Source organism: Zingiber officinale, chromosome 2A (assembly GCF_018446385.1).
Source record: "Zingiber officinale cultivar Zhangliang chromosome 2A, Zo_v1.1, whole genome shotgun sequence".
Lineage (NCBI taxonomy): Eukaryota > Viridiplantae > Streptophyta > Magnoliopsida > Zingiberales > Zingiberaceae > Zingiber > Zingiber officinale.
The window spans coordinates 6,379,219-6,393,517 of NC_055988.1; the positions used below are offsets into that span (position 1 = coordinate 6,379,219).

Genomic DNA, 14,299 nt, shown 5'->3' on the forward strand with positions numbered 1-14,299 from the left:
TCAACTATGTTGAGTCAAAATTAAACCTAGCTGACATCTTCACAAAGCCTTTACCTGAACTTGAGTTTAGCTCATTTAGAAGACAAATAGGAATGTGCTTAGTAGAATAGGACTCATCTTTTCTTGAAAATTCTGTCTTTAAATCAGTTTGGCTTTAAAATCTTAGGAAAAATGAGTTTTAAAGCTCCAAATTTTGTTAGTTTTTCAAAATCTATTTTAGCATAGGATTCCCCCCTTAGAAATCATGCTCCCCTAGAATTCAGCCAGAGCATCTCACAAACACCTAGGCTTACCTTGCTTGTGGTTGAAAAATATAGAACTGCATGAGATGCATAGGGTACAGCCTGGACTCAAGAATGCTTATATCTATGCATCAATATGAGTATGGACATTAAATACTTTATTTACAGTAATCAAGTCAAGTCTTCCAGTCTTAGTCAAGTCTAACTGGATCAAATGACTTAACTTAACTAACCAAGTGAAAACTGCTGCCCTCTAGGCAATCAGCCAGTAGCTAAAGGTTAGACAGTTGGTAAACAATGTTAATATTTTAAGACTAAGCATGTTTGAACTGTAGGGCTCTGATACCTCTCTAAAGTAAATTGGGTAATTTGAAGTATATTTAACTTGACTCATGCTTGGACTTAAAGACCAACTGAATTTGAATGAATAACCTTACTTAAATTTTTATAAGTCTAGCTACTCCCTCTCTGCAACTAAAAGATAACTAAGTTTTGTTAAAACTAAACATCTTTCAAAATTGAAAAATGTTGTTATCAAGCTAAGTACTTTTCAACTTTAGCTAAGTTTTAAATTTGTGCTAAAACATCTTGTCAAATTTATAATATCCTTTTAGGATCCCTCAAAATTCAATATTTTTAACTAAAGTATTTGCAAAATGCTTAGCAACGTGATCCCTCTAAAACTTTTTCAAATTTACCTAAGTACTTTGTCACTCTTTCTTTTTACTCTCCTTTTTATTTTGATATATGGCAAAGGGAGAGAGTATAATTTAAAAATTCAAAAATTCAAAATTTAAAGAAAATTAAAAAGGAATTTTTGTTAAGGGGGAGCTTCTATTAAGGGAGAGTTTTAATGTGCTCACATTTTATTTATGCTTATCTTTATTGCATTTTTTTCTTAACTTTGAATTTCGGTTGTCATAATCAAAAAGGGGGAGATTGTTGGTGCGGGAAGCATCTGGCGATCGAACTCAAGTTTTGATAATGGCAAAAGGATTCAAAGTTAAGTTTAATTGTTATCTAAATGTGTACGATTGAGTGTGTCAGGAAAGTCCTAGCTGCGGTTAGGCAAAGGGAAAACCCTAGGGGGTGGTAACCCTAGGTCATAGAGGGTGGTAACCCTATGTGGAAAATCTTGACGGGTCGAGTGCTTTAGGCAAAAGTCCTAGGGGGTGGTAACCCTAGGTGGAAAGTCCTAGTGTCGCGAACCAGGTGAAAGACTGGACAGGTCGGGAAGCGGGCATCCAGTAGAAAGTCCGGAGGCATCGAGCTCCGAGCAAAAGTCCAGTCGATCTGGAGGATCGCACTAGCAACAGGTAAATCTCTTGAGTGGAGTAGGTGAGGACGCATTCCCCGTAGAGGGAACAGTAGGGGTCGGGTCGACCTAGGATTTTCGGTAGAAAATCCAAAGTCAGACCCGGACAGTCCGAAGGCTGTCAAGTTATTTGTTTACATATTATCTATTGTGTTCTAACTCTGTTTTGCAGGAGACTAATATTTTTGTGCAGAGTTAGAAGTGACCGGGATCGATCGACCAAACCCATAAACCAACAGATCAAATCTCCAGAGGTTGGACCGGGCTCGACCAGGGGATCGGTCGACCGAACTTTGGGATCGGTCGACCGAACCTTGGGATCGGTCGACCGAACCTGGATTGGGTGTCGACTAGATCAGGCTGACTGGGCTGAGTCAGAGCTTATCGGTCGATCGAACTTATCTATCGGTCGACTGAACCTCGGATGAAGTTTGACCAGAATAAAGCGGAGCGAGAGGATCGATCGGGCGGATCAGATAGGAAGAGATCGCCTGATCGGTCAACCGAACAGGGGATCGATCGACCGATCCGCCTCGGGTCAAACTTGATCCCGAAGTCCGGGGATTTGGATCAGACTTTGCAGAGATATAAAAGGAGGCCTCGAGGTGCAGCTTAAAACAATGCTCGAATAGTACAACCTATGCTCCTGTGTGCTGCCCTGTGCTCTTCAACAACGCCTTGCTGCTCCAACGAATTGAAGCTCCAAAAGTTCCTTGCTTTCCTTTTCGTTGGTATAGTTTCTTTTATTGCACTTAATTGTAATTCATATTGTAATCATCCTTTTCGATATTATAGTTATTGCCCAATGTAAATGCTCAATAAGCGTAGACCTTGGAGTAGGAGCCGCCACAGGCTCCGAACCAAGTAAACAACTGTGTCCTCTGTGCTTGCTTCTTTTTGTTTCTTATCTTCCTCTACGCTACTCGAGTTTTTCCGATTCCGAAATAAGTGAAAGCCACGAGCGCTATTCACCCCCTTCCCTCTAGCGCTTTCGATCCAACAGATTAGACGTGTCCTTTATTATTTCCTTAAGAACAAATTTACTTATAGGGTTATGGTTTATTACATAGTCCTCTTCTAAAAATTGTGCATTGGTGCTAACAATGACCTTCTGATTTTTAAGACTATAAACCTCCTTTCGTTTCTCTAGGATAACCTACAAACAAGTAAACTCCTGTCCAACTTATCAGTGTCTCTCATGTGCTAGACCACCTAAATCCGAATATGCTTCAGACTAGGCTTATGCCCATTCTGCAATTCTACGGGAGTAGAGAGTTCTGACGTAGAAGGTACTATGTTCACTCCCGTTTCCAGTATATATCCTCAAAATGATTTTTGATAATTCTTAATAACTTATCATTGATCTAACTATTTCCATAAGAGTCTTATACTTTCTTACTACACCTTTCTGTTAGAGTGTACCAGGTGCAGTTAGTTGGGATTGAATCCCGTCTTCTGATAAGTGACTCTTAAATTCTCCTAAGAGGTTCTTGCCACTACAATCTCAGCGTAGTGTCTTGATACTTTTACCTTGACGTTACTCCACATCAGCCTAATACTCTTTGAACTCATCAAAGCACTTACACTTGTAACGCATCAAGTAAATGTACCCGTATTTTGAATAGTTGTCTATAAAATTGACGAAATATTCAAAACTACCTCTTTCCTGAATAGTCATAGATCCACACAAATAAGAATGAACAAATTCCAACACATTTTTGCCTCTATACCCCTTAGACTTAAAAGCTTCTTGGTTATTTTTCCTTCCAAGTAAGATTCGCAGGTTGGAAATGTTTCCACTACCAATGAACCCAAAAGTTCATCGACTATTATCTTTTGAATCATACTCAAGTTAATATAACATAGCCTTATATGTCAAAGATATGATTGATTTATCTCCGAAGGTTGCTTTCTCTTAAAGTTAGAAGATATGTTATTAATTTCCATTTGTTGCATTGTGGGAGTTATTGGATTTTTAAATTGCCAACCAATGTACCAAAACAGATAAATTTTCTCTTTTTCTTGATAATAATTTTGTTATTAAAAGAGGTAGAATATCAAGTTCTTTTAAATAGTTTAGAAACTGAAAACTAGTTCTTTCTAAACTTGGTATGTAAAGACAATTTCAAAAAATCCATGTTTTATTTCTCTCAGAGGATAAACACCTCCCACTGCAACAGCTACTACTTTTGCAGCTGTGCCCATGTAGACGGTGATTTTCATTTCATATAGTTGTCGGGTTTCCTGGAACCCCTGCAATAAATTACAGACATGATCAGTGGTTCTCATATCTACACACCAGGTACCGGTAGATTACTCCACTAAACATGTAATAACTAATGAATAAAATACACCTTTATTGTTCTTAGTTCTAAGAAGACAGTCCACCTTAATGTCCAAGTCTTATTTTCAATCATTATAATTTGGACTACTAAGTCTATCCTATAGTATAATAGCTAGGGGATTGACCAACATTTTAAATCCTAAGAATCATAAAAATATTTGGTCAAGATCAACTCCTTAAAAAATCCCCATGAATTTTGTATGTCACGTTAGTGTGGGCATATACAAATTCAAAGAGGAGATTTTATCCATTAATTTTATTATCTCGTCAACCTTACTTTCTGACAAAAAAAAATTAATAGTTGGTCTTGTCTTTGGTCAAATATTTGGTCAAAACTTTGAATTTAAATTAACATTGATTCCTTAAACAATATTATTTAAATTCATCAACACCTCAAACACCGGGAATTATACATGCCACGTTAGTGTGGATGTATACAAATTCAACATTTGTAAGAGGAGGGTCTTACCCATTAATTATCTTGTCAACCTTAAATTATCTCAAACACTATGAATTTTGTATGCCATGTTAGTGTGGACGTATACAAATTCAATTGTTTGTAAGAGGAGGTATTACCCATTTTATATTGTCATCCTAACTTTATGATAAATAAAATTATCTCAAGCACCATGAATTTTGTATGCCACGTTAGTGTGGACGTATACTAATTCAAACATTTGTAAGAGGGGAGTTTTACCTAACTTTATGACAAATTAATAGTTGGTATTGTTTTGGTCCCGCAAAACAATAGCAGTGACTCCGTTGGGGAGGATACTATTGAATGCGTCTAAGTGTATACCATTACTTGATACTTAGTCCATTAAATAGGATTATGCCCTTTCAGTTAGAGAAAATAACACGCTCCTAAATAATTTTCTATAACCATCCATAAAAGAAGTCTGATCTAGTGATCCGTAACAAACTCATCCGTTGTTGAGGGAGGCACTCAGAGCCAACACGCAAGCTTGTTGCATCACTTACAAACCAGCAATGGAGACCGTGGAATTTATTTAAAAATCTCTCTCCCACTTAGTTTTTTAAAGTGAGAAATTTTAACCTATGCTAGCATACATCACATGCATATCACAGTAAATAAAAGCAATAAATATGGAAATTAATTTTCTAACTATTATGACTTCTTCCATCACTGTTCTTCGTGTGTTCCAACCCTGGCTGCTGTCATCTTTAACCACCGCCATCGGGTCCATGTTGTCAGGTCCATCGAGCTTCCTTTTCTGCTACGCCTCTGGTCCTCGTACATTAAAGTAGTAATCAAATTCTCGTACATAGGAGATGAAGGTAGAGAATTCAACAACATCAAAGTCTTGTCTTTGTCCTCAATTTTTACATTAACTCACTTCAAATTGCTCACAATCTAGTTGAATAAGTTGATGTGTTGGCTCAGATTGGTTCCCTTTGTCATCTTTAGTTCGTATAACTTTTACTTGAGATACAGTTTATTTATTAATGACTTTGATATGTACTAACTTTTCAACTTTTTACAAACTGTCACCAGTGACTCCTAGTTCATGACATGGTACATCACATCATCCATAAAACAAAGCATGATTGTTATCATACCTTCTCTTGAATTTCTTCCCAATCCAATCTCTATATATTTTCTGGTTTCCTTTCTCCTGGTGCATTTACCATGTCTTGTTACACCAGCAAATCCTCCACCCTTCTCTGTCATAATCTGAAGTTCCTAGTTCTGTTAAACTTCAATATCAAACTTCACAGAAGACGTCCCTGACGTGTCGAAGAAATAGCAACACCTCTCAACCTCTAACACAAAAGAAGAGGAAGAGAGAAAGAGATTATGAGGAGTAACAAGACAAAGGTGTACAAGAAAGAGCAAATACGAGGAGCAAGAAAAAAAGGAAGAAGGAGAACAAGAATTATTGTGGTTCAGCGGCATGCCTACTCCATAAAAATGATCGAAACTTTATTAGAATTCTCTTTACACAAAAGAATTTGCACTATAATGATGATCCTACTAATAAGTTCATAATGATTCCTATAAATAGTGTCTAAATCGTAACATGCTAAAATATACCTGAAAAATCGTAACAGAATTTTATTAGGAAAAAATTATAATAAAATTCTATTAGAAAAAATCTTGACAATATTCTGATATGAAAAACCTTAATAGAATTTTTCCACCGTTTCTTTCTTTTCATCCATGATGTCCTTCACATTGACCTTTATTCAGATATGACTCACCCCTTAACAATATCGATTATCAAATTAACCAATATCATATGATCAATTCGGTTTATTCAATTATAATGATAATGGTCGATGGATACTATTTGTTCAAAAATATTTGATTTATTTGATTTTCATTTGATTTTCCCTAAATACTCAACCTTACTTGTACCCACATATTCTCTCTCTCTCTCTCTATCACACACACTACCATAAATACATATCTCTTTGCCCCCACGGGCGGGATCAACCGGTTATGACATGGTATTCTTGCAACATGGGTCGGGAGGTCGAAGGTCTGCGGCAGCAATTGCGATAACATCAATATCTGTCCGTGCTAAACACCTTCGACCGCCATGTCATCGCCGGGCCCGTATTCACCGTGATTTACTCCCTCTCATACTCGTGGGGCAGGGGTGAGGGGGCCGCTGGGCGGCGGGACCCGCCTTTTGCAACATAAATACATATCTCTTTGCCCCTGCGGGCTGGATCAACCGGTTAAGGCGTGGCATCCTTGCACAATGAGTTGTAGGGTCGAAGGTCCACGGACGTGCACTGGATGAATAATCTGGGCCGGCTGTGTTAAATTCCGGAGACACCACGCTTTACCCGGGCTAGCATTCACCGCTGATTTACCTCCTCCTAGGATCCATGTGGGGTCAGGCCTAGGGGGCCGCTGGGCGGCGGGACCCGCCTTTTTTGCACAATAAATACATATCTCTTTGCCCCTGCAGGCTGGATCAACCGGTTAAGGCATGGCATCCTTGCACAATGAGTCGTAGGGTCGAAGGTCCACGGACGCGCACTGGATGAATAATCTGGGCCGGCTGTGTTAAATTCCAGAGACACCACGCTTTACCCGGGCCAGCATTCACCGCTGATTTACCTCCTCCTAGGATCCCTGTGGAGCCAGGCCTAAGGGGCCGCTGGGCGGCGGGATCCGCCTTTTTTGCACAATAAATACATATCTCTTTTTTATGTCTTGGTCATTTGCACTAATGGCTAGTAGTCACCCGTGATTTACCTCCTCCGTGTTGGCCTAGGGACGGGTTGGCGGGGGCGCTGGGGGCGAGCGAATCGCCTTTTGCCATATAAATACATATCTCTTTGTCCCCTCGGATGGGTCTAGTGGCTAGCACATGAGGTGTTGCCACAATGAGGTCTGGGGTTCGAATCTTGGCAAAATCGAGATAAATACCTCCTTTATGTGCTAGTCACTATTCCAAATGCTAGTAGCCGCCCGTGATTTATCTCCTCTATGTTGACCTTGGGATGAGTTGGCGGGGGCGCTCGGGGTGAGCGTATTCACCTTTTGCCACAATAAATACATATCTCTTTGTTGGCCTTGGGATGGATTGGTGGGGGTACTGGGGGCGAGCGTATTCATCTTTTGCCACCATAAATACATATCTCTTTCTCCCCTCGGGACGGTCTAGTGGCTAGCACATGAGGTGTTGTCACCATGAGGTCTGGGGTTCAAATCTCAATAAAGCCGAGGTAAATACCTCCCTTATGTGTTAGTCACTATTCCAAAGGCTAGTAGTCATCCGTGATTTATCTCCTCCGGCTTGGCGGGGACGATGGGGGCGAGCATATTCGTTTTTTGCCACTATAAATACATATCTCTTTGTCCCCTCGGGATAGTCCAATGGCTAGCGCATGAGGTGTTCCCACCATGAGATTTGGGGTTCGAATCTCGGCAAAGTCGAGGTAAATGCCTCCCTTATGTGTTAGTTATTATTCCAAAGGCTAGTAGTCACCTATGATTTACCTCCTCCGTGTTGTCCTTAGGACGGATTGGCAAGGGCGCTGGGGGTGAGCGTATTCATATTTTACCACCATAAATACATATATCTTTTTCCTCTCGGGACAGGTGCGATGGTTAAAATATAGAATATTACTATATTAGGTTACGAGATCGAAACTCGACGTACTAAGCATGGATCGACGTGAGTACTAGGGCGAGCAAATTGTCTGTCTTTTGTCACACAAATACGCATCTCTTTATCTCTTTCACACAGACCACATTAGATGGCGCCATGCTAGCCCAACCAAATTGGGTCGGCGATAAGGGCTCGGGGTGAACGAAATAACTCTTACTTCATTGCTAGCCAAACCAAACATATGAACTTTAGTTATCTCCGGTTAAAGGGTTTCTATAGAATTCAATTTTTGCTGAGTTCTCCGTGGAAGCAAGGAGGGTTTCTAGAATTTCTATTTTATCTACGTGGAGGAGAGTCTCATAATCAAATATATTCCTACATTATTAATAAATATTCAATAATAACTTACCTATAAAACCCTCAATAGTTGCCTAATTTATCTTTAGACTTCAAAATACATGTGAATAAATTGTCTTAATAACAAAAAAAAAAATCTTTTTTTTTTTTTTTTTGTGCATAAACCCATCTAACTTAAATCACATGTATAATGTGGTCATTGATGCTTTTAAAATTAATTATTAATGTCTTACGATGGCTACTAGGTTATACAATGAATTGATACATCGTACCGATCAACGATCAATTATTATCTTATGATTATTTGTTTGATCGCATTAATTAATTGTCGGCACGCGGTGTGATTTATTAATCTAGACGGATCAAAACAGAGTGTGTTTGACAATTTTTGGCCGCATTACTCCAACGAGAAGCCATAATAGCAAAATCGCAAGGTGCCAAATGCCACATTGCTCGATCGGGCGGGCTTTCTTAAATTCGCTAGCGATGAACTTAATTCCATATCGAGTTTACATAGAGAAAAATGTTTTAATTTGCTTCACTACCACTATTTCATTCACCCATGGGAGGAAAACAATTTTCATGGAGAGGAAACTCTAAAATAAAAAAATTAATTAATTTTTATCAATAAATTAATTAAATGCGCAAATAAATGAGCACTCCACAAGTATCTCATGTTGGGAAGGAGTTTCTCTAAAATTTAAACCTTTAACCCTAGTTCACTAGCTTCTTGCCACCTAACCAAATATATATAAATATATATTCCTAGGTTAATATTATTTAATTACAACTTACCCTATAGAACCCTTTATCAATTACCAAAAATTGCATTCGGGCCTCAAAATAATTAATTGTTAATATATATTAAAATATAACGAACGTAAAATTTTCTTAATCCTTTGCAATTTATACTAATGACTTTTGGTTAATATGTTACTAATACGAGTTCATGCATAGTAATTATCTCGAGAGGACATTCAATGGATTTTAATAATAATATTATTATTATTTGAAATGGAGTTATTATTGCATCATAATTTAAGAATTAAAAAATGAAAAAAAAAATCCCTTGCACTTGAGTTCCTACCAAAAAAGGATATAAAATTTGTTCGAAACGTTCGAATGATTGAATCAGTTTCCAAATTTAGACAATTCGCGCAACCCGAGTGCTCTGTTCTTTAGTCCGCTTGTCTCCCCTATAAATGGGATTGACCTCGTCGAGTGAGATTGTGTGGGAGCAGTTAATGATCAGGCCAGCGGCAATGGCGAGAGGGAGGAAGACGACGCGGGGGAAGCAGAAGATCGAGATCAAGAGGATCGAGGACGAAGACGCTCGGTACATCAGCTTCTCGAAGCGGAGGAACGGGATCTATGCCAAGTCCAGTGATCTGGCCACGCTCTGCGGCGTGGAGGTGGCGGTGGTGGTCTTCTCCCCGACCGGCAGGCCGCACTCGTTCGGAAGCCCTTCGGTCAACTTGATCATCGACCGATTCTTGTCCAGCGATCCGTACAGGATCGGCGGCCCGGCGCCTGAGCTGTACCAGAGAAAGCAGGTGATGAATTGGATTTGGTCGTCGATGGCGCGGTGCTTGATTTTGTTACGAATTTTGCGTTTTGAGGTTTTGTGAGGCGCAGGTGGTGAAGGACCTGAACCAGAAGGTGATGGAGGTGACGAGGGAACTGGACGAGACGAAGGCGGAGCGGGCGGTGCTGGAGCAGAGGCATACGGAGGCAATGCAGTGGTTCGAGTGGATGGACAACCTCGCCGGCGTGGGGCTGGAGGAGATGGATAAAATGAAGGAGATGCTGGAGAACATCAAGTCTCGGGCAGAGACTCGAGTGAGGGGGCACTTGAGCATGGCGAGCGCAGTCAATAGTGCCGGCGGCGCAAGCGGCAGTGGCAGCGGCGCCGGAGGAGGGAGTATCTGGCCTGCGGCCAGAGCAGGAAGTAGCAGCGGCATCTTCTCCACGCGCAGTAACTCAAATTTCATCCTTGAACGTGATAGTGGTGGAGGAAGAGGAGGATATGCGAGCTTAGCTTCCTTCCTTCGAGCTCGCAGTGCTCAAGGAGGAGGCAAAGGAGGATATGCGAACTCATCTTCCATCTTTGGAGGAGGAGTAGGAGGAGGAGGATTATATCTGAACAGAGGAGGTTATGTAGGCACAACTTCCTTCCATGGAGGAGGAGGAGGAGGACACTTGAATACAACTAATTTCCTTGGAGGAGGAGGAGGAAGAGGATATGTCAATACAACTCCCTTCCATGGAGGAGTAGGAGGAGGATATGACACAACTTTCTTCCATGGAGGTGGAGGAGGATATGTAGGCACAACTTCCTTCCATGGAGGAGGAGGAGGAGGAGGATATGTGAATACTCCAACTCCCAGCTTCCATGGAGGAGGAGGAGGATATGTGAATACTCTAACTCCCAGCTTCCATGGAGGAGGAGGATATGTGAATACTCCAACTCCCAGCTTCCATGGAGGAGGATATGTGAATACTCCAACTCCTCCAACTCCCAGCTTCCATGGAGGAGGAGGAGGAGGAGGAGGATATGTGAATACTCAAACTCCCAGCTTCTATGGAGGAGGAGGAGGATATGTTGGCACAAGTTCCTTTCATGGAGGAGGAGGAGGAGAAGGAGGAGGATATGTGAATACAATTACTTCCTTTCATGGAGGAGGAGGAGGAGAAGGAGGAGGAGCAGGAGGAGGAGGATATGTGAATGTAACTTCCTTTCATGGAGGAGAAGGAAATGGTTGTCACTACAATAATCTGACCTCTGTGGAAGAAGGAGGATATGTGAGTAATGAAGCTTCCATGGATGGAGAAGAAGAAAGAGGAGGAGGAGGAGGAGAGGGACATGTAAATCCGACAACCAATGAAGGAGGAGGAGGAGATGTGGATTCTGAGCTACCATGAATGCTTCTGGGGCATGCAGCTGAAAGAGAGAGATCTAGAGATGAAGCTTTGTTCTACAATGTTGCTTAAGTTTTTGCTGGTTCTTGTTGAATTGGACTCATTTTATGATCAAGTTTGCTTTTGATTTCCATGATTTCAAGTGTTTTTGGTGTGTTTTACATTTGAGCTTCTATATTAATGATTTAAGCAAGTCTATCTATATATGATTATAAATTAAAAGTGTTTATTAATTCGACAAAAATAGGCACGCATCGAATCGCATAGTCGAATTATGGATTCCCGCTTATGGTTTTGAGAAAATTGGTTGAGAGTTATTAATGCTTACGACAAATGTGTCGTATGCCGGCGTAATCGGTGTGTAAATCAAGCGAACGACGACCGTCTAGATGGAAAAGTTTGCTATAGAACTTAAAGAGGAAGGACTTTTAATTGGGAACAACTCACACTCACACTCAATTTTGACATTATTACATGTGCAAATGAGGTTCACTTGCACATATTTGTGAATTATATTTAATGGTTTACTAAGTTGTTGTTTCGGTTGAGTAACAGTAATTGATTGTAAGAGTCAAAAACTAAGACTAATTAAATTGATGAGAAATGAATAAAACTTCTTTTATATATCCGATCCGACTCTAAATGCACAAAAGAAAATTGTGTATCCATCTACAATGTACATTAGTAGGGAACCCTAGTTTTATTGACCTAAACGCTGAACTATTTCGGACACTGCGTCCGTGACTACGATATGAAGAGGCAACATTGGGACGCCTAATCAGTCGTTGCCACGTTGCCCCTGCCAACGTGGCCATGCCTCATGCATGCATGGTGGCAACTGATGCAGGATGCCTCATGCATAGATTTACGTTAAATCGTCACTAAATCTACTGATGTAACTGATGTGATAGAATCCTGGGTCCCCACATACTTTATATGGTCAAAATCATACGAACTTAGTCAAAGTCAAGATAAATCACGTCTAAAAAAAATCAGATCCGAATTCAGATTTGATCTCAGCGTACTCATCTAAAGAAATAGCTTATCTCAAGAGATTGATAACTATTAAGACTTGACTTTAGTCAACACTATCTCAGCTCCAAATTTTGACATCCTCTCTATCTCTAACTTAAATCTAATATCCTTTTAATCTCAATCTCGGATCTCAATATTATCCAGGTCTCATCATCATATCCCAACATCATCCTTGACTCTATCTCATATTTTGACATCATCTATATCTCAGTCTTAGATCCAAACATCATATCAAATTCAATCTTGATCATCGACATCCTCCTTGCCTCGGACTTAGTCAACGACATGTTTCCTACCTTTGAACATCTTCCATGTCTTAGCTTCAGTCGTCCATTTCATCTATCTTCATGACCACTCAATATCAAAGGAGAACTGTTTTTCTCACCCCCGCTGACACCCTCCCTTCCCCGGACCCACCATAAAACTCAATGATATTTACCATTCTATCCTTTCCCTTATTCCTCTCATTCACGTTTCTTTTATTTAATTTTTTTAAGTTTTGTTTTATTAACTAATTTTAGTTTTTATCAGTTTTATTTTTTAATAATTTTTTTATTATTTATTGAGTGACAGTGCTTTTCCCACCTCCACGTTTTATTTTGTTTTGTTTTATTTTATTATTTTTTATTATTTTTAATCATTTTTTTTATAATTTTAATTCTTTTTAATTTTTTTATTATATATTTATAATCTTTTATTTATTTTTTAATCGTAGATTTTCGCACACACTCCCTTCCCAGTCCCATCATATTATTTACCTTTATACCATTTTTTTAAAGTATTTTCTCGATAAAAAAATCATACTTTTTTTATATTCGTAATATGAGATTGGATCTTTTGTCCCCAATTTTCTCTGTCCTCCTATCATACTCGTCGCCTCAATCCCACTACCGGCGGACTCTGGTCGTCGCCCCGACCAGAACTATACCCTAGGGGAAAGTGAACCCCCGGAGGTCGCTATCAGGGCGATCGATGTCGAAATTCGGCTGAATTTAAGCCGGGACTCATATCGCCGACAAAGAAAAGTTTACTCAAATCCGGCCGAATTTCGGGATTGATCGCGTCGATGGCGATCGTATTCACCTTCCCCCTAGGATATAGTTTTAATCGAGGTGGCGACCGAAGGCCGCCGGCGGTGCCACCGACGATGGGCTGGGACAATGAGTGGGACACGGGGACAGGTGATATTGAGATAGAGGATTTGATATCTTATAATCTTTGTTTTTTTAATAATAAATTTTAGGAGTTATTATTTATAAAAAATTTGAAAGTAAAATATGGATAAAAAATAAAAAAAATATGAAAAAAATAATAAACAAAATTTATTTTAAAAAATAAAACTAAGGAAGTAAATAAAATTGAAAAAAATAAACGGTAAACTAAAGAAAGTAAATAAAATTGGAAAAAAATAAAATAACTTGTTATTTTAAAGGAAGGGGCAAAAAAGTCATTTAATAAGGGAGAGAGAGGGGGGTGGGCTATCAAAGGGGTGGAAAAAGTAATTTACATATCAAAGTCATTTCCTTATTCATCATCGGATTAGACTCACATTTTAGAAATCCTTAGAAAACACATGAGAGACATGTGAATAAGGAGGCAGCATAATCGTCACATTAATAAGACCAGTTTTTTTTTAAAAAAAAAATACAAATAACAATTATGAATATTTTGGAACAAGTGACACTAAATGAATGAAGTTATGGTCAAAGTGATCGTCAAATCTGATCTCTTGGATATCCTCCGTCAAATATATGACACTTAATAAATAGAGAGACAACTAACGGTCATCAAATTTAATCCATTCATAGGATTATACAAGGATGATGAAAAAACGTGGGAATATAGAGATACCTTCTGACAACTATATAAATCATAAAGAAGGTAAGTATAAAAATATTCTGAACTCTCTTTGACTTCACTAAGCTCTCACTTGTTTTTATCCCTCCTAACTTCATATCTAAGTAAATTCTAATGGAGTGGCATGTCCGGATTCCTC

The 14,299-nt window shown here is 39.3% G+C and overlaps 2 protein-coding genes across 2 annotated transcripts; one reads left to right on the forward strand and one right to left on the reverse strand.

Annotated features, from left to right (window-relative positions):
* Positions 1-9,611: 9,611 nt before the first annotated feature.
* On the forward strand, positions 9,612-10,471 carry LOC122043513 (agamous-like MADS-box protein AGL29). The gene is made up of 3 exons (XM_042604145.1): positions 9,612-9,902; positions 9,985-10,324; positions 10,410-10,471. Exons 1-3 carry the CDS (start codon positions 9,612-9,614, stop codon positions 10,469-10,471), a joined length of 693 nt encoding a protein of 230 aa, XP_042460079.1.
* A 299-nt stretch (positions 10,472-10,770) lies between these two features.
* LOC122043514 (uncharacterized serine-rich protein C215.13-like) lies at positions 10,771-11,214 on the reverse strand. The gene has a single exon (XM_042604147.1). The coding sequence runs from the start codon at positions 11,212-11,214 to the stop codon at positions 10,771-10,773; it is 444 nt and encodes a 147-aa protein (XP_042460081.1).
* Between the last annotated feature and the right edge of the window lie 3,085 nt (positions 11,215-14,299).